We start from the raw sequence: 22,370 nt of genomic DNA, 5'->3' as shown, positions 1-22,370 counted from the left end.
AATGATCTCTTATACCTTACTGGCTGGCCGGTCTAGCCAGAACCTGGACCTGTAGGGCCCAGGTTGGCCCGGGCAAACCCCAGAGCCAACTCAGAGGCTTCTCTGGGGTGCCATGCGGACTACCCCTGGGCCGCAGAGTTCACTTTGCTTGCTTGCCATTTCCATGTTGCAGAGGGACGGCACCTTGGACACCTGCAAAGTTCGCTTCAGTTGTCATTACCGTCTATCCAGAAATACCCCCTTGGACCGTTGCTTTGTTCACTATCCTCAGTGATTATGAGAATGATACTGATAAATTACAATTAAAGTATTTAAGGTTTATAGAAACCTAAAAAAGAAACTAAATTACAAAAGACAGAATAATAGCTATGGGAACTAAAACACACACACCTTGATGACAAAAAATTCGTAACTTATTTCTTTACCATGGAGGCAGGAATATAATAATAAAGTAAAAAGATTAATTTTTTTTCGTAATGAATATCTTTAATTTACAACTTTACCTTCTGTGGGGGAGAAGAAATAATAAATATTTTAACCTTCAAGGGAGCTAGAGGTACGGTCTCTGCCTTAAAACCTTCCATGGTATAGTAAGAATGTAATCTGAAAATTTGAAAATAGGCGATCATTGGTTCTTCGAGATTTTTTGAGATGAAATATATTTAAAAACCTTAGTTACACCAAGAAACACGGGTAAACATTTGTTTGCGATTGATATAAGTAGCTTTTTGTTCTTCCCAAACAAAAAAAAACCCTTTTTTTTTTATGTAATAATATAGATACACATTACACTATATTAATGTAACTCTTATAAAATGCTTATAAATAATTTCATTATTGTGAAAATATTATTAATATTTAAGTAGACCACTGTCATTTAATTCTCATAACTAATGCTATTTTCTTTAACTTATATTTTCCTATAAATTTATGTTTAATGTGCGCACACGCGCGCGCACAAATATATATATATATATATATATATATATATATGTGTGTGTATACACATATAAACAGCGGGTATCCCAGAAGGTGTTGAACAAACAAAATGAACTGATTCAGATAATCAGAATAAACATAGAAGAACATTTTAATCGCTTCATTTTTCTTTTGTCCACCACATTTTTGTGAATTATGTTTTATTAAATAAATAAATGTTAAGCGTTTTATTTTGAACACCAAACATCACATTTGTTCAAATGTATTGATAAATAGCTGAAATACAGCTAAAGTTGTTATTAAAGCAAATCACAGAAGTTATTCAGGAAAATAGGCACTAAGTTATCAGACAGAATAATTCTTTTATGTTCATTTGAACACAATTTTATACATTTTCCTATTTGTTTTTTTAACCAGTGGCTTAATTTTTTTCTCATGAATGTTGTTTATAAAAAACACTACTTTTTTTTAGTAAAGTAAAAAATTAAGTGTTTAAAAATAATTGGAAAAGTAATTTAATATTTATAAAACTCTTTTTTGAACATTTGTTTTTAAATTCAATTTTTTAACACTTTGATGTGTTAATTTTATTTCAATATATTCCTTACACTAATTCATTCTGAATTAGAAACTTTGCTTTGTTGTTTGATAGATAATTTTGATAATAAAATTCATTTGTTGAATACACTTTAAAACAGTTACAAATGAAATGTGTATAAGGCACTCTTAAACAAACAGTAAAATATGTTTAATTCACAGACTAACGTATGCTCTAATGAAACAGTTAAAGAAATTATTTTATAAAATAATTACTTGCTTTTCTTTAAATCACAATGGTTTTTTTTCATGTTTGTCTTCAAATCTTGCATCCTTAATTTAACATACTTCCTGACATTGCTGTTTGATGAAATTTTGCACAGTTACTAAGGTTGGGTGACGCATAATATTCCACCATTACTTTTACAAGCATCCCTCCATATGGGGTTAAATTAAGGGTGCGGATGTAAAAAACTTCAAAATCGACAAAACAGCTATGCAGGGTTTTTGGGATTGCAGATGACAAATCCAATAGCCATCTGACATAAAAAATACAATAACTTGGTAAGGAAGTTTTTGTGGTTTAGAATTTGACATTTTGCATTTAATCATCACTCATATATATATATATATATATATATATATATATATATATACACAGATGATTTTTGTTGGGCAGTGTGCTGAGACACAGCTTCTTAATTTATAATTTAAGCAAATGAAATAAAAACTTCCCTATTTTGTTACTTTGTATACTAAAAATATTTGATTGCAAATTTGTTTGATATTTATATATATATATTAGAAATTTCAGTATGTGATGTTGCTTTTTGAAATCCAAATTAACCTACTAATTAAAATCATGTAATGTATGATAATAATTTGGTTAAAGTGTGACTAAAAAGTAGAAAGAAAGTGTTTAAAAAGTTTGAAAATTTTTGTAATATTATTTTAAAATTAAATAAAAATTATTATTTATAAATTTCATGTTAAATTTATGTTAAAATTTCATTATATTAAAACAAAAAATTCAGGGTTTTCATTAGTATTTTTTATTTGACATCCAGTGGTAGTATTTGAAACAGTGTTAAATTTTATTAGCACATTTAAAAAACTTTGCTAATTAGACTCAATAAAGCTGATGATTGCTTTTTATTGGGATAAGACTTGTTAATGTAAATATCATAGGGTGATGATCCACCTGAAGCATAACAATCAACACTCATCAAATAAGTGAAAAAGTTAAATAATTTATATTTTAAACATTTTTAAAATAAAAAAGTAGTGTTTAGTATTCACATATTCTCTTAATTATTTTTAATTTTTTAAAACTAAAAAAAAAATATTCATATATATCTATATATTAATGTAACAATAAATTTTGGCAGATAAGCTGAACTTATCTGTCCACCATGTAATCAGGAGCTTTTAACAATCAACTTTCAATTCTTTTTTTTAGAATGGACAGTGTTAGTGGTAGTTTACGTGATAGTGAACCAACTTCGCCAACATCGCCAGGTTCACCAGATCCTTTGGGACCAAGATCGATGCAGTGGGGTAATACATCAAATACATCTCCTGTTGCACTTACAAAAGCTTTGTCAACTTTATCACTTGATCAACACAGAGGTATTTTTGTGTATCTTTTAAAATAATGGATAAAAACTTTTAAATAATATTTTTATATTTTCCAAAAATGATTGCATTTAAAAGGCAAGGATTTAAAAGTTAAAATTGGCTCTTTAAGTACTTAGGTTGCAGTCTTTCATATATTGTAGATGAGTATATCAAAATAAGAACAAATAGATTGAAATTTTGTAAGTATATCCAAATAATGAACAAATAAATAGCTTGAAGTTTTGTTCAAGTATGTGGATGTTAAATATAAGTTTATACATTTATAGGAATATATAAAGTAAAGAAATCATAGCATTAGCTATTAGATTTAAATGGCAGTGATGTATATCTAGACAAAAGTGCTTGCAGGACGAAGAATTTCTATGACCTAAAGCAGGAAGGAAATGGTGATGTTGAATAGCTATAGTTATTGTGAACTTTATTGTCAGTGAAAGAAACCATTTTAATAGATTTGAGAGAAATAACTACGGTTGTGACTGAATCTCCTGGACAAAAATAAAAAAATAATTTTAATTCACAAATCTTTTTCTTGCCCTATAATTTTTATATCGACTAAACAAATAAATAACTTATTAAATTTAGTAATACATTTCTTTTATTGCTCAGTTGTTTAACTAACGTATGTCCACTGCTTTTGACACTTTGTGTATGAAATCAAGCACTCATGTTACTGTTGCTTGTTACTTTTTGGAATTTGCACTGCCTTAGTTATGGTCAGCTTAGGTAGATTTGATTATATATCATTGGATTTTATGCACAAATAGTTGAATGCTTTGGCAAAAAAAGTTTTCAGTTTTTAGTAATTACTTATATTCTAGTGAAACTTAATTCAAATTAAAAAAACATATATCAAATATACGAGGGATATCTCTAAAGTAAAGACCACTGGAAAATTTCTCTTCTTTAGGTTGGTGAACCTGTGTTGTTCATGGCCACACTAGTATTGTACACACCATATTGTTGTCTGTAAGTTGTCACATTGTAGTATCTTTGATTATGTGTAAGTTATTACGTTATAAAATGAATAGGATGTGGCTGCCAACTGAGAAATATGTGGAGTCTTATATTTTTTAAACCATCAAAACAATAAGCCGGCTGAAGTTCATAAGCAGTTGGTTACTGTGCATGGTGATAATGTAATGAATGAAAGAAACATCCAAAAATGGTGCGAAATGTTTAAAAATAACAGAATTAATGTGCATGATGAAGAACGTTTAGGGTGGTTCCTGATAATTAAGATTTGTTGAAATGCATCCATGATGAAATCAGAAAAGATCATCGCTCAACAATTTCCGACCTGGCCCTTCTTTTTCCTATTGTTTCAAGAGCTGTTATTGGTCGCATTGTTCATGACCATTTAGGCTTCAGAAAGGTTTGTGCACATTGGGTGCTGCATGTTGTAACAGAACATCACAAAAAAATTTGAATGGGATCTGCTTTGGAATTTTTGATGCGATGCACAGAAAAAGGTGATGATGAGTTTCTTAATTCAATCGTTACCAGCGATGAAACATGGATTTCGTATTGCACACCAGAGAGAAAATGGCAGTCAAGTGAATATGTCATCCTTAATCACCAGCCAGACCCATAAAGGTCAAACCACAGCCATTTGGACGTATACTGATGGCCACAGTCTTTTGGGATCGGTTTGGCATACTGCTGATTGATTTAATTTCACGTGGAACGACTATAAATACAGAAGCCTCCTGCAAAACTCTATGTAAGTTATGTTATTGTAAAATACATTCTAATCTGCCAATGAATTTATCCTAGCTTTATATTTCTTGCAATCAAAAATGATAACCATTGCATTTTATTGTCAGTGGCTTCATTTCTCTGTAACATATGAAACATAGAGAACAAACAGAAAATAAAACTACTATTTTTCTTTTATGATGTCTGTAGCAAACTAATATGTGAAGAATCTCAGTGTGAAATAGAGATTATTGAAACATTCAAATAGCCACATTTACGACGGGCACTTACTTTCCAAATGTACCTCGAATGTAGATATACAGAGGTCAAATTGATTTTATTATTTACCATTACAAAAGAAAAGAGTTTTTTTACTATTGAAAAACTTATGTTCAGCTGTGTGTATAATTCATAATAATTTGAAACTGAAGGTGTAGTAATTCTATAAAAGAATCACGGATAATACAGTTAACTGCATCCTACATCCATTACAAATTTGATGGTTTGACAATACCTGGAACATCATAGATACCAGCATCCTGGCAGTTGAAGACTATTAAGTAAGGATAAAATCCCAATGCCCATCACTGAAGTTAAAGAACTATTTGTGCAGTTGACATTAATGGTGGAGTTAATGAGTGTAGCAGTCAGTGTCACTGGAAAATATACATTTATTGATGATTGGTTTTTTGTTTTTCTATCGCTTAAGATTTATTGATGATGTTCTAGCTGAAGTGAAAAAGAAATGTAATAATGGGTATGGGTTCATTAGAAAGACATTGAAAATAAATTAGGGTAAAACAAAGGAGGATTAGATTTGAAAGTCATGTAATGAAGAGTTGTATTAAACCAGACTGTAATTTACCATATTTGTTTTACAAGTTTTGTAATTTAGGGTGTGAAATTGCAAAGAATGTACAAATTAAAATCCATATGAACATCTTTAATGCAGAAAAGAAATAAGATATTTTCTATTATGTACTGTCAATGAAATTTTCTTGAACGCAGAAAATATAAGAATGCTAGTGATGAAAAAAGTAAAAGGAACTATCGGCAAGTAAGAAATGCTATAAACAGGAAGTGCAAACTGGCGAAAGAAGAGTGGGTTAAAGAAAAGTGTTCAGAAGTGGAAAGAGAAATGAACATTGGTAACATAGACGGAGCATACGGGAAAGTTAAGGAAAATTTTGGGGTACATAAATTAAAATCTAATAATGTGCTAAACAAAGATGGTACACCGATATATAATACGAAATGTAAAGTCGATAGATGGGTGGAATATATTGAAGAGTTATACGGAGGAAATGAATTAGAAAATGGTGTTATAGAGGAAGAAGAGGAAGTTGAGGAGGATGAAATGGGAGAAACAATAGTGAGATCTGAATTTAAGAGAGCATTAAAAAATTTAAATGGCAGAAAGGCTCCTGGAATAGACGGAATACCTGTAGAATTACTGCGCAGTGCATGTGAGGAAGCGATTGATAGATTATACAAACTGGTGTGTAATATTTATGAAAAAGGGGAATTTCCGTCAGACTCCAAAAAAAGTGTTATAGTCATGATACCAAAGAAAGCAGGGGCAGATAAATGTGAAGAATACAGAACAATTAGTTTAACTAGTCATGCATCAAAAATCTTAACTAGAATTCTATACAGAAGAATTGAGAGGAGAGTGGAAGAAGTGTTAGGAGAAGATCAGTTTGGTTTCAGGAAAAGTATAGGGACAAGGGAAGCAATTTTAGGCCTCAGATTAATAGTAGAAGGAAGATTAAAGAAAAACAAACCAACATACTTGACCTAGGTTTATAGACCTAGAAAAGGCATTCGATAATGTAGACTGGAATAAAATGTTCAGCATTTTAAAAAATTAGGGTTCAAATACAGAGATAGAAGAACAATTGCTAACATGCACAGGAACCAAACAGCAACAGTAATAATTGAAGAACATAAGAAAGAAACCGTAATAAGAAAGGGAGTCCGACAAGGATGTTCCCTATCTCCGTTACTTTTTAATCTTTACATGGATCTAGCAGTTAATGATGTTAAAGAACAATTTAGATTCAGAGTAACAGTACAAGGTGAAAAGATAAAGATGCTACGATTTGCTGATGATATAGTAATTCTAGCTGGGAGTAAAAAGGATTTAGAAGAAACAATGAACGGCATAGATGAAGTCCTACGCAAGAACTATCGCATGAAAATAAACAAAACAAAAGTAATGAAATGTAGTAGAAATAACAAAGATGGACCGCTGAATGTGAAAATAGGAGGAGAAAAGATTATGGAGGTAGAAGAATTTTGTTATTTGGGAAGTAAAATTACTAAAGATGGACGAAGCAGGAGCGATATAAAATGCCGAATAGCACAAGCTAAACGAGTCTTCAGTAAGAAATATAATTTGTTTACATCAAAAATTAATTTAAATGTCAGGAAAAGATTTTTGAAAGTGTATGTTTGGAGTGTCGCTTTATATGGAAGTGAAACTTGGGACAATCGGAGTATCTGAGAAGAAAAGATTAGAAGCTTTTGAAATGTGGTGCTATAGGAGAATGTTAAAAATCAGATGGGTGGATAAAGTGACAAATGAAGAGGTATTGCGGCAAATAGATGAAGAAAGAAGCATTTGGAAAAATATAGTTAAAAGAAGAGACAGACTTATAGGCCACATACTAAGGCATCCTGGAATAGTCGCTTTAATATTGGAAGGACAGGTAGAAGGGAAAAATTGTGTAGGCAGGCCATGTTTGGAATATGTAAAACAAATTGTTAGGGATGTAGGATGTAGAGGGTATTTTGAAATGAAACGACTAGCACTAGATAGGGAATCTTGGAGAGCTGCATCAAACTAGTCAAATGACTGAAGACAAAAAAAAAATGAAGTGTTATGCGGTTTCCTATTGCCTTCTTCACTTAGCTGAATATTCTGATTCATCGACATGCCAAATTCACAAAATGCAAATGAAATGAATGTCAGTCATACTTGATAACTTCATCACATGAACTGATTGTATACTAATATCAGTTATTATCCAACAGATCATGAGGTGAATTATATTATTTAATTTTACAATCATCAAGTTACATCAGCTTGGATTCATATTGTAAATTTGTTTTTGCTGTTAAAATGTTTTATAAGAATGGTGAAATTTGATAACCCCACAAAGAGAATTTCAGCATCATTACCATTAAGGATGCCATGGAAATGTTCCATTTTTTCATACAATTAAAATGTGATTTCATAATTTTGAAGAAACTGCTTTGGCTATGAAGAAGAAACCACTATGTAAATACTACCAGAGAACAACAAGGCACTTCAACAAGCCATTATCAAAGGCTCTCACACAGTTACACATGTCTACATTTAAGTCATAGGATTGTACAAAGAATTCTGATTGTAAATCAGAATTCTTTGTACAATCCTATGATTGTTATAAATAGTCTAAGAACTTAAACCCAGAGATCACTTATTGTGGCAAAGGTGGACTAGGATGTTGATCTTATCAATATTTGGATGCCAGATGAAGCTCATTTCCACCTCTCTGGTATGTAACAAACAGAATTCTATTATTGGGCACAGAAAAGTCCTTGTCAGTTATATCATCATCTATTACACAGCACTAAAGTGTTCAGTTTGGTGTGGTATTGAGCGTCACAGACTCTTACTTATTCTAAAATGAAGAAGGTAGCACAAGTATTGTAAGCTTCAATCAGTACATTATCATTGTTGAAGATTTTTTAATACACAAACTAAGTGAAAAATTTCCCACAAGTTGAAATTGAAAACACTTTATTTCAACAGGAGCAACATCACATGCAACCCGGCAGCAAACAGCAACTTTATGGATAATTTCAAGACATGTTAACATTGGTTAGCCTCCAAGGTCCTCCTACCTGACGGTAAGTATTTGTGGGGACATCTCAAGAGTAAGACAGTGTTCATGTAAACACTCATCATGCAGCCATCACTGAACTGAAAACGAAAATTGAAGAGAAGGTTGGTAACAATCCTGTTGATGAGTTATGTCATGCAATGCAGAATTTCCAAAACAGACTGGTAACCTTAATGGTGTGATCTTTAAAATACAATAAGTAATTGTATGTGTATATATATAAGTATTTATGTATATATGTGTATATATATATATAAAAGTATTTCATGTATATATATATATATATATATATATATATATATATATATATATATATATATATATATATGTATATATATATATATATATATACATGAAATACTTTTCATTAAAAACTGCATTTTTAAAATTATTCTTTATTTTGATAAGATTCTTTTTGCAAATTTTTCGTTTCTCTGTGCTATCCTGCGTTAATAGTTAATATAGAATAATAAGGAATAGAAAATTGTGGCATCAGATCAGTTAAGTGACTAATAAAAGACATTTTGTAAAATATAAAAAGTTAATGTTATTGCAAATCAAGTATTTTTTAAAATGATTTTGTCTTACGGATTTTGATTTAATTATATATTTATTATAGTGTAAATACTTCAGAAATTTAATGAATTTTATAGTATAATTTTTGTGTCCATAACAGTGGAATTGTTTTTAGATTAAATCAAATTTTTATTTGCTTCATTCACTTGAATTTATATTCTTTTAAAATTAATCCATTCAATTATTTGTTCAATAATTTTCTTTATGTAATTTTTTTTGTAGCTAAGTCCCCTGTCGGTTTTCCATCTTCTCCACAATGTACACAATCTCGAAATGCATCGACAATATTAAAGCCTGATATAGATTCTGAAGCATTAATTACTGTAGAATTAGTCATCGTTAGTGCACAATGTCCTGGGAATGATAATCCTAAAGAAGATCTTCAGATCGCTAATATACAATTCAACAATCTTGATATTATTGGTAAGTATTTATTAATTTATATTTTTGGTGTATAGAAAATAGTGTCTAACACTTCAGTAGTAGTGTTATTCAAATTAATATTAAAAAAAAGTTTATATAAACATTATTGCAAATAATGTTCAAACATCTTACAGCCAGTTTTCTGTCTTTATTTTTTTTTCAAGTAGAAGTAAATATCTCAGAAATAGATTGAGATATTATAAATAAACTCCAACAAACATTCTCTTGCAAATTTGTAATTGTTAAGGGATTGATTGTTATAGGTAATCCAACATATATTACTCATGTAATCTTGAAAATGGCATAGGCATTCTTAAGAATGCCTATTGCGATTTCATCCCATGCCATGCTCGGTTTATTAAAGAAAGTTAAGGATTAAGTCGCTATCCAGTTACATTCTTCACTTTCAGTGAAGAAAAAAAAAGTGTAAGAAGCTGTTGTATATGAACATTGGCAGATTAAGATTGATGTTCAGCCTTATAAGTAATAGATTCAATCTATTCATAGAGACTTACTCTGTAACTAATATCATTACTCTAAAAGAAAGCTAACTATTGCGAGCTTACTTCCAAATTAAAAAAAAAAGAAAATTTAATTTGAAAAGCTCATTGTAGAATCAATATAAAATAAAAGCTCAATCACAAAACAATTCAAATTAAGGGGGGAACAACGAAAAAATGTACTAGGGTTATGTAGTCTGATTACATCCTCATGATTTATTTATTAATAGGTAAAATTGTACGCAATGAATTTTTGTGCTCAAAATATCATTATTCAAAATAATCTCTATTGTGCTCAACACATTTGCCCCCCTTTTCATCCATTTCTGGAAAGCACTTGAGAAAAAGTCTGCAGAGCACCATCTATTCCATGTTCTAATATCATTTTTCACATCTTTTGAATGACTGAACCTGGTGTCCTGAGAGCATCTTTCATTGCACCAAAGATATGAAAGTCTGATGGTACAAGATCATTCCATTTGTGCAAGGCATTAGTTTGTGGCTAAAGGCTTATGAGCCCTACTATTATTATGTAGTTAGCCTTTTGTTCCCAATAGCTTCTTGAAACTTTTTTTAATGATACAATGTAATGCTTAGTGTTTACTGTAAAGTCCTGTTCAAGAAAATCCAACAAAATAACTTTTCTAATACCAAAAAACAACGTTCACCTCGTCTGTGGATTTACGATGTTTGCACTTCTTAGATTCAGATGAAATACTGTGTTGCCACTCCATTGTCTGCTCACTGGATAGTTTCAGGGTACTATCAGTGTACCAGAGCTTCATCTTCAGTCACAATATTTTAAAAAAAGGGCCTGCTCGACTTGAAAATTGGACAGCAGTCCTGCAGGACTTCCTCACTTTGGTCTTTTAAAGCAGATGTCAACCAGTAAGGTACCCGTTTGGGACACACTCTCCTGTAGTCTTGTCCCTCTATAATCCTCTGCACAGTATTATGTTTGCAATTCAAGGTCGCAGTATTTTCACTTAATGTGTCACCAGTATGCACAAATCATCTCAATTTGCTGCTGGTTTTCATCAGTCATTGGCCTTCGACTAGAAGGTATGTCGTCAATTGAATTTTTACCTTCTTTAAACTTATTAGCCCATCAATATACAAAGAACATTTTATCAGTCGTGCATGACAGTATTCTCTTTCAGTGCTATGAATTTCAGGCATACATCAGAATTACAGATTTTACAAAGCAAAACGTGCATTACTTTCAGTAAAACTTAATTAAATTTTATTATTCAGCCTGTTCTGAAATTATTTTGTGGTAAAAGATTACTGTTTTTTTTTTACATAAAAAACAGTTCTGTACCATTACTTTTTGATACTTCAATAAGTAGTGATTTTTTAGTACCACAAAATAGCTGGTGGTATTTGGTTTGGTCAGCTGGGTGGTGGTGGTATTTGTTTTTTTTTAAAACTAAGTAGCTGATGGTTGTAGTGACAAGTTTCAGATTTTGTTAGAAGCACATTTTCTCATTGAAGTTGTATTTTAAGTTTTTATTTTTATTATATCTTTTTTTTCAGCTAATCAGGAGACCATTGTTGAACTTATTGGATTTGTTAAACGTGTATTTCCGCAACAACACAAATTGAGTACAAGAACTGCCCCATCTCCTTTACCTACAGATGGTAAATCAAAATTAAATATTTTGTTTATTTTACCCTGGTTATTTATAGAAAATTATGTTAGAATATTATATCTTATATTTAGATCAATGTAATTGAGTTTTGTTAGTTACACATATATTATTGAATTTTATTAAGTTAAATTTCCATTATGTATTATAAAGTTTATTTTATAAATGTTGTGGTTTATTTTATTTTTTTTAATTAAATTTTAATTTGCAGAAATTGATAGCGGTGAAAGCAGACGAGGTAGCCAATGTCCAAGCCCACCTTCAGTAATTTGTAATCAGCATACAAAACTTTTATTTGATTTCCATCGCCTCAACATATTACTATTACGTGCTGTTATTAAAGATAATACTGTCATAGGACGTAAAATTGCAACTGCTACTATGACTGATGCTAAAATACATGCAGACATAGGTATGTTTAGAATGTATTCTATGTCAGTTTATCTTGTTTTTTTAGGATTAAAACTGTCTTCCACATCTAAGTATAGTTCATTATTAAACAGGTTTACTGTGTTTTTACATTTTTTCCGTTGTATATGTATGCATTAATGATTAGAGCAGTTTGAATTTATGCAATAAGCAACTCAGTTAACCATGCAAAACTATTAAGGGATTAGCATAAATCCTTTAAGTGGTTGACCCCCAGTATAGAAATGAACCAGGAATTTTTCATTACAGGTGATTTGTAAAACTATTTTATTAATGTTAAATGCGTGAATATAAATCTGTGAAACAGACTGAACACTTTTACATACAGATGTAGGCATTATACATTAAAACAAAATCAACTTCTGTACATCACTACATAGAGATGGAACTTGTATTAGGAGACATTAACCATAACATTTACATTTTGCATATAGCATATAAACACCAAAAGCTCAATTCAGTAAAAAAATATGAAATAACTATACTAAATTATTTTATTAGGTAACTAATTTAAATGTTCCGAGTTCAAATCATAGTCAGGCTTGGAATTTTTTTGAATTTTATAAATCTTTGCATCTTCATTATATTTCAAAAATATAAGCTACTAAAATTGGAATCAGCTGTAGTTATGAGTAAATAAATAATTAAATTTAACATAGATTTTAAATTAATAAAGATGGATCAAATACAGTAAATCTCAAATAAAACCATTTTATAATGATAAAAAACATTGTTATTTGTGGGAAGATGTTAATAAAGTTGAAATCTTAAAAACAGGTTTCTTGGGTTCAGAAAGTGTGAAATCTAACCCTGCTGTTATTTTACACTTTCTTCACGTTTCTGTATGTAAATAAATTGTCCAAATTGCTTGCAGTTAGACCATATTTTTATTATTTAACTAATTGCAATAATTAATGTAGTTATTTTAATCATGGGATATGTTTTAATTTATTAAAGAACCACATAAGCCTGACATCATAAAAAGTGTTCTTTTTCAGCAGAACATCAAAATATTTTCATAAATTTTATATCTGATTATCTAATCCAAAACTGAAATTATTTACTATTTCATGAGGTAAGGACTGCCAAGGTTAATATTGGGTGCTCCTGCCCAGAATAATGACCGATTAGAAATCTTGAGTTGCTTTCACTATAACCTTAGAGTAATACTAATGAGAAATAATCAGTTATTAATTTTAGAAGTTTAACCAAATTTTTTATCTTATGCACACAAATATTAATCAGTTTGTAAACATTGCTTGTGAGTGATTAATTTATATATAGCAATTACTTGATGTAAAGTAGCCTGAATAAAAAACAATATTTACAATTGCTTTTTGATGTTGAATTGTTTCCAAAACATAAATAGCACTTATTATATGAGGCATGTTTTTTTTAGGTAAATGCTGTTTCAACTCTGCTGTTATACTTTGGAAGCAGATAGTAGTTGCTTAGCACATCTATTTAAATTGCTAGTCATCTGTTGGAAAAACAGTCCAGTCATATTTGCATTAGGTGCCATGTATAATCTAATTGAAATGAGTGCTAAAATAATAGCCCTGTGAAGTGTGAGGTTTGAGGAGAAATTAGTTTCTTCATGGCAAAAACACAAATCTGCTCCTTAAATCCACAAAGAAATTATATAGATTAGATGTTACATGCGCTTAAACATAAAACTTTTCTTTTTTTTTGAGGAGGATGAATTTTCTTGGTAAAGAACACAACGGTTGCTCAACTGTAATCTCAAATCATTTGTTGAAAAAATTGGGTGATTTACAGTTTCATAATTTTCAAATGAATTTCCACACATTTCATGTTCATTGATAAATGAAATTTTAACAGAACTCATTGTGACCAGAGATAAAACTTGCATATTTTATAAAAATGTTGAAATAAAACACTTATCAATGTAGAGGAGGCATACATAATCTCAGAAGCCCTAGAAGTATAAGCAAGAAAATTAAAGCAGGAAGCCTGAAAGGGCTTTGTTTTTTGAGACAATTTAAAAGATATCGCTTATTGAATTCGTTGATCATGGGGAGTACTGTAAATGCCGATATGTATTAGATAAACTCTTAAAAAAACTTAATGTGTTATACAGAACAAAAGACTTTGGAAGCAGTTCGGTTGAATATTGCTTTTGCATGACAACAATTGACTGTACACTGTGACAAAAACAGTTCAAGGATTAAAGCGACCTCGTTGGAAATCTTTGAAAATCCACTATACAGTCCTGATCTTGAATTTAATGTTCATTACCTTCTTCTCCATTTAAACTGATTACTCATTGTAGAGGTTTGAAAATATTGTGGAACTGAAAGATGAATTAATTGGTAAGTTACTGGCAGAACAAATTTTCAGACTGAATAATAAAGCTAGTTGAAGTATGAAAAATATTTTTATAGTGGATGTTGATTGTGTAGAAAATTAATAAACTTATGTAAAAATTTACAAAAATAAGCTTTGATGAAATAACGTTTTTTTGTTGTGCGTCACTAATTTTTCTGTTTTCATACCAAAATGACCCTTATTTATGTATGTAGGGACTAGATGATTAAGCAAAGTTAATATTGCAGTTAAAATCATTTGGAAAACTTTTAAAAATTTAAATAAAATATGAATATTTTAAACTAAAACATTTTAGAACTATTGTTTATTAAATGAATCTGAGTACTAATCACACTGCCTTAATCCTGCCTGTATACACACTGTCCGCTCTTTGCAATTATATGACATCATGTGAACACAAGTAAAATATACGAAATATCGTATGCAATGGAGAAAATTACTTACTAAATAAAAATTGACATAAAATAAACAGTTGTTATTTTCTGAAAATGTTTAAAATTCATTAATCAACAAAATTTCACTTTCTACTTAAATCTAAATTTTTAAATAAAAATTATCAAAAAAAGTGGAAAATGAAAATAATTGCTTTTAACACATTAGTTCTGTTTTTTAATGCACATAATTTTTGTGTTTTACAAGCCCCTGTTGTTCAGTATTCATGTCTCACTGTTCCTTTCAGGACACCTGTGTTTTGTAAGTGTCTAATGCTATCTTGTCTGTTATCTGCAGAATTATTTGTGAATTTTGTATTTAAATAGTACAGTACCAATCATCCAGGCCCATTATATGAATTTAATCCTTCTAATATCAGAATTTGATCTTTAGAATTACTCAGTATAACATTAAAAAATTAATGAGGGTAGATTAAAAATAACACCTGCTTCAGAGAAGAGAAATTGAGGAGAGAATAAAGTACTTTACTGTAAATACTAGCATATAGAAAGGACATGTGTAACCAGTACTTTAGTTGACATATTAAAACATTGAGATAATCTTTTAATACTAATTTTTTAAAAGGATTTAAGAATTTTATTTTACATTTTTAAAAACCCTCAATAATGTTTTTGTAATATTTAAAAAAAAAATTAATTTTACTTTGTGAATTTTTTTAACAGGAAATGAAATTATAGTTGAGGGATCACTGGGTGGATTACAGATGTTGGATTTAACGCCTGAAGGAGGTCTTCATCATCGTATATTGTCATTAGGTCAGGATCCTCTTACAGAATCGCCACCGGATTTGTTAACATGTTTATCAGCCGATTTGTATAGGCAAGGAAGTAAAACATCGTTCAGTGAAAAACAAGCATTTAGTTTCTCTATTAAAAGAAGTTTATCACAAAATTCAGGTGAGCGTATAAGATTTATAAGACATAAAACAAATTTATAATAAAAAGTGTAATCTATTACTTTAAAGTTTCAAGAATTTACTTATAAAATATATTGCGCGTGATAATTATTATTTGCTTATTTTTTATAAAATGAATTGATGTTATTATTTTATTTAATTTCAGGCTGTGCTGAAGCTGAAATTAGTTTGGAAATGGCATCAGTGTGGTATACTCATTCACCACAATTATTATATGAGCTGCAGTCTTGCGCTGCTGATTTTAAACAATATTTGGCACATTTAGCACGTTCAATTGGTTCTGCTGCTACAGAAATGGCTATCGGTCTTGTACATGCAAGGTATTCTTTTGTTATTATAATTTAAATTACTTTTTTCCCAGTTAATTAGTTAATGCTAGTATAAGTTGCCAGCAACAAAACAGCAATGGATAATATGAAACCAAGATATTGAAATAAAACTTTTTAAATTTTGTTTTGCAGGAAAATGTGTGAAGGGTTTATAATGTTAATGACAGGATGAAGAACTTTTAAAACTAAAGAAGAAAATTAAAAATGATAAAAAAGTACAGGAATCTTCTTATATCAAGGCATCCAGGATTAGTTCATTTAGTAATAAATATTTTCTGACAATTACTATGAAGGAATGCACAATATAGATTATATGATACCAAAAATTGTTGATGGATGTAACATAAATTTAAAGTTAGTAAATAAGTGCAAAATACAAAGGAATAAGGAACTAATCAAATTGTACTTAATAAAAACTTTGCTTGTAGTTATTTTTCGTAATTGTAACAATAGAAATCATTATCATGTCTTACACCCAAAATCTGTATCACTAGGTTAGGTGATAATGAACTTTTTCTATTTGTGTCTACTTTCCACTTTTTTTTTTGAGTCGTCAGTTAAATTATTTGACTGCCATATATTTGATGTTATGTGCTCTGTCTACTGGTCCATATTAATCTCTGTCTTGACATAATGACATTCTGCTGTCTTTTATAAATTCCAGTTCTTGTCTTCCTATACGGTATTTACTTTTTACACATCACACTTACATTAAAGTAATCAAATCTTAACGGATGACTCAGTTAAATTTCTTGTAAGATTCTATTGCAAACTTCTCTTCTTACCTGATTTTCATCTTGAGGTCTATTCATTTTGAATTTCATAGACCTACCTAATCTTAATACCCTTTTGTTATGTTGTATTTCAACTCTTCTACTCTTTTCCTTTCGATTTTTCCTACTGCCCATGTTTCACTACCATTTGAGGATAGATACGCTCCCCCAGAAATATTTTTAAAACAAATCTTTCCAATTCTTAGATCTATATTAGGTGGTAGCAGACTTCTTTTCTGCATAAAATTTCTTCTTGCCCTTGCTTTGCCAATCTGCTTTTGATTTCTATGTTACTTTAAACACTGTTTGTAATTTTACTCCGATATTAAAAAAATCCTTTAACTTCTGCTATATGTTCATATCTCAAGGTTCACTTCCTTATTTTCCTTTTTTCACATTTTATTACTTTTATTTTAGTGTACTTTTAACTGAATTTCTCTCCCAGAAATTAATCCTTGCAATTTAAAATTTCTCTATCTTTGCTTTCTGCCTAAAGAATAGTTCTGTCACCTAAACTTTTTAAAATCACTTTTTACCATATTTTCTTCAAAATCCCCTTCCTAAATTCTGCTTCTCTTTATCATATCCTCACCCAGACTTTCTGTCCGCTGCTTTTTTAGTCTGCTACTTGGCCTTCTGACTTCCTTGCTGTTCTACATTCATTCATTGTTTAAAATTGCTAAACCATATAGTCTATTCTACTTATCCTGTCCATCATTCTTTCTCTGTAGCCTCATTTCTTGTACAATCTATTGATAGTCTTTTCTGTCACACTGATGACACCGTCATTTCCTCTTTTTAAATCTTTCATGCCTCTCTCTGAGAAGTCATCCATGTTATATTATAAGTTAGATTTAGAACCAAGCATTTCTTATGTCTTGTCCAAAATTAGACCTCTCACAATTCACAAGAAAAATTTTCAGCTTCTGCACTCTCTTCTCAATCTGTTTATTTATCTTTCTGTTCTATCTTATCTTGTTTGCTAACCATTGAAAACTCTCCCCTACTTCTAGATTTCTTAATTTATTTTCATACCCTCTTTTAGTCTTGTCCCTTCTAATTACCCTAACAGCTCATTTTTATATTTCATTTCTATCCTTTAGTTTCATACATTCAGATGCCTTTGCGTTTATTCATTCTCTCTTCTTCATTTATTTTATTCTTTATTTATTTTCATATTTCATCAATCACATTGGTAAAAAATTAGTAATATACAATATTACCCTGTCTTAAACCAATTTCTTCAATGAACCAGTATTAAACAGAATTAATAAAAAAAATAGTAATTTACTATATACAGGATCCGGCAACGAGATATGGTTTTGAAAAGACTGTCATGTGCCTGCAGTGGATCAAATATGAACTAGAATGGTTGAATGTACTCATTGCCAGATGTCATTTCAGTAGCAATGGAGCCTTAGTCTTTAGCGTATCGCGTGTTTGTTCACAACACCTTCATTGAAACAGGTCATTCTGTGGTGCTCAAATAATAATGACTTTGAAACCATTTTGGTCATCATGGTCATGTTTCAAAACATGATACCATTTTGAAACAGGTGAATAATTTTCAAGTGACAGGATCTGTGAGACCAGGGACTTTACGGGGAGGTGATTGAACTGTACAGATCCCAGAAAATATTGGAAGGCTGCAACAAACGGCGGAAGCCAGCCCTCATCGTTCGGTGGTACATCACACTCGCATTTTCAGGATGTCAGACAGATCAGTGTGAGAAATCTTACTCTTGGTTCTCCATTTCCATTCCTATAAGATAATGATTGTTCAGGAACTGCGGCAAAACAACTTCAACGGGCGACATAGATTTGCAGAAACGATGTTGGAATTTCCAACAAACAATGTAGTTTTGATTACGAGTAACGAGCCCAGTTTTATTTGTCAGGAATGGTAAACAAACAGAATTTCTGGTATTGGGCATCTGAAAACCTGTAAGAACTGCATCAAAAACCTCTGTACTGCCACAGATTAACTGTTTAGTGTGGATTATCTTGAACCTACATTATTGGGCTTTTTTTTTACGAAAATGAACAGTATCTGTTAACACAGATTGTCACCCTGCCATGTTGCGTGATTATTTCTTGCCAGAATTAAGAAGACTCATTAACCTAAACAGAGTGTGGTTTCAGCAAAATGGGGCCACTTGCTGTACATCAAGAGCAACTGTGGCTTTTTTGTGACTACATTTTCCTGAATGCCTGATTTCTTTGTGTGGGGATGTCAAGTGGCCTCCTCGGTCACCAGACCTGTCACCTTGTGATTGATTTTTATGGGGCTTTGTAAAAGCTCAAGTTTTATGTAGGCAAACCACATATCCTTAAAGCCTTTTCCGATACCATAACGCAAGAAATTCAAAGGGTTCTGTGTACCATGCTTAGAAGGAGTATGGACAGTTTCACTGGTCATCTACAAGAATGCTTCAACAAAAATAAACGCCCCCTAACTGATGTGATTTTCTGCAGCTGAGTATTTCTTTTCTTATATTTTGATATGTAATCTCAAATGGCAGTGTAACCTTAATGTATAATAACAATAAATTTTGAAATTTGTTCAAAAATAAGTGTGTAACAATCTTTTCAAAACCACCATACCTCATTGCCGGACCCTGTACTAATATGCTTGAAACCAGTTTCTTCAAGGAACAAATATTTTAATAATATTTATCAGAAATAATATTAAAGTATACCCTTTTTCAGTCTTCCTTGTAGTCTTATGAGTCTTGGTACATAGTTTTAATTACATTTGTCATGTTGCTACCCAATCCCTTTCTCCTTTTCTTTGATTTTCTTATCAGTTCCTGTTCTGGATGTTTATAAAAACCACACCCCTTCCCAACCCAGTCACTTGTCTTTTCTAACTTTTGTCAGTCACTTGTCTTGTTTTTTCAGTTAATTATCTACAATAGAAGTAATTAGTTATTAAAGTTTTTTTTAATGTTTTTATTATTATTACCTTATTGCAGTACTTCTTTTCTACTGAAATAGATCAGTTTTTTCATAACTTCTGTTTATTCATCCCATTTTGTTCTTTACCATTTCATAAAAAATTTTACTTTATTTCAAATCTGCCATAATTTTAATTTTTTTGTTATTTTGATCTCTTTGCTTAATATTTTACAGATACTGTCAATTATCCTTTTATTAAACTGTGTTTTAGTGCAGTCTGCAACAGTTAACTTTTTTCTTGTAATGTATATGCAGCATTTCTAATTTAGTATATGCAACATTTAATTGTACCCTTTATTGTTTTTTAACAGGGCAGAGACATTAGTTCATAGTTTGTCAATGGGAAATCGTTTTTACGGTTCAGCCGGTGACGTAACATCAACACCTAGAAAATATAGACGTAGTTTTTCATATTCTACAGAACAACTTGATAGTAGTGCTGGTCCAAGTAGAGGTACTATTACACCATTTAGTCCTAATGATGATTATGAAACAAGAACTCGTATAAAGTAAGTATTTTGTATTATTACTATTATTATAGGTTTTTTGTCCCAGTTACAGAGGTAATTAATGTTAGCGAATATTCATACCTTATTGTATTCTACCTTTGAAATAAGGAATGTAGAGTTGTTTTATGAATTATTAAAAAAGAAAACTATTAGTTTTTAATTTACATAGAATTACAGCTTCTGTATGACTTTTTCTGATATTTTTTTGTTACTGGTGGTCATACTTTTGGAATCAATAAGACCTTTAGAAGGAATATTTGTATGTAACTTTAAAATCAGTTTTAAAATCACATTTTTTTAGGCAGATATGCAAGTAGGTTTTTGTTGTTGCTATCCAGTTTCTCATTCCATTATTTTACACATCTCATGTGAAAGATGAAATATCTTATGAGATAAAGTGACTGGATGGAAAACTATAGGTAGAAGAAGAATATCCTAGCTTAAGAATCTTCAAATGTGTTTTTATAACAACTATTGAACTTTTTCGAGCAGCTGTGAACAAAATGGGAAAAGTGTTGATGATACATTATATCCAACTCGAGCAGGATTAAGAAGAAAAAGAATCAAAAATTAAGCATGAATCATCATGTACATGGTGATCAATTCTTTCCAGTACTCAAATTACTGCTTATACTGTTTCTAATTTCAGCTGCTGATTTTCTAGATACTTCAGTGACAAAAAACAAGATTGTGTACCAAGTGTGTACTCAAGAGGTATCTTAGTAAAAGAAACCTTAAACTAAGAGGTATCTTAGTTGAGTGATAAATCATTGTAAAATGATTTATCACTCAACTGCAGGCTGCAGGTGGTAAGTACTTTTTATAAGGGGTAATCAAAAAATTAAAAATAATTAATAATTAAAAAGATTTACTTAATATTTGAAGAAAACGTACATTTTTCTACGTTGTCATTATTTAAATTTACATATGTCATGTCAACAAGAGGCTGTCCACTACCCTAATTAAAGACTACCCTAATTAAAGTCTGCAACTACATTTTTATTAACAAAGATAGTTAAACTTAATTCTGAACTTCTAAATGCTGATGTTGAAGTTTATTAAAATCTGTTTTAGTGGCGCAGAGAATATCCATATGATTCACATTTTTTCATTAATTTTCTAATATCTATGGGATAAAATTTCAATTGTATTATCTAATTCTATGTTCAATGTATCAATTTCTGTCATAACTATTGCATGAATCATGTGTTTAACATCTCCAAAACGTAAATCTGGTGTTATTATGTCTGGTAACCAAGTAACCAATTTATCCCTACTAATCTTTGGAAGCTGTGAAATCATGTTTTTCTGGTAGTACGTTTGGAAATGTTGTATCCAAAGTATCATGAACTATGATAGCCAAGTGATTGGTAGCTTGATCCAGGTGGAAGAAAACATTGGGGTGACTGTCTTGCAATTAGAGAAATGCATAATCAGTAAGCTTGTCTAAAGACTTGTTTCTATTAATTGTTTTTTTTTTCATGTTAGAAGAAAGATTTGATTATCTTATCATGTAATAACGACACACTGCATATTGATTTTAGGATCATCATATACGTGCTTCCATATATATGTTGGACTTCCTGAAACCCAGATATATTCATTCAGTCTACTAATTACTCAACTAACATGAAATGTTGCCTTATTGATAAAGTTAATTGAATTAAAACCGATTATCCAAATAAATTTTGTTTAAAATGAGCTTAGCAAATTCGTTATATGTACAATGATCAGTCGGTTTCAATATCTAAGGATTTGAATATTATACAAGATGTGATTGGAAAGTGCTCAATGGGAGGGGTTAGGT

The 22,370-nt window shown here is 30.5% G+C and overlaps 1 protein-coding gene across 1 annotated transcript in view; it reads left to right on the top strand.

The window, feature by feature from the left end:
- The window catches only part of Vps13D (vacuolar protein sorting 13D), a 250,013-nt gene that overhangs the window by 80,750 nt on the left and 146,893 nt on the right, over positions 1 to 22,370 (top strand). Inside the window, exons 17-23 of the mRNA XM_075378066.1 lie at positions 2,936 to 3,105; positions 9,498 to 9,698; positions 11,735 to 11,839; positions 12,059 to 12,259; positions 15,741 to 15,974; positions 16,140 to 16,314; positions 20,366 to 20,563. Coding sequence (XP_075234181.1) covers positions 2,936 to 3,105; positions 9,498 to 9,698; positions 11,735 to 11,839; positions 12,059 to 12,259; positions 15,741 to 15,974; positions 16,140 to 16,314; positions 20,366 to 20,563 — 1,284 coding nt within the window. The remainder of the gene's footprint in view (positions 1 to 2,935; positions 3,106 to 9,497; positions 9,699 to 11,734; positions 11,840 to 12,058; positions 12,260 to 15,740; positions 15,975 to 16,139; positions 16,315 to 20,365; positions 20,564 to 22,370) is intronic.

The sequence above is a fragment of the Lycorma delicatula genome, chromosome 11 (genome assembly GCF_047948215.1).
Source record: "Lycorma delicatula isolate Av1 chromosome 11, ASM4794821v1, whole genome shotgun sequence".
In the NCBI taxonomy this organism is placed as follows: Eukaryota; Metazoa; Arthropoda; class Insecta; order Hemiptera; family Fulgoridae; genus Lycorma; species Lycorma delicatula.
Note: the sequence above shows the minus strand (reverse complement) of the source record. Positions and strands in the feature narration are given on the sequence as shown.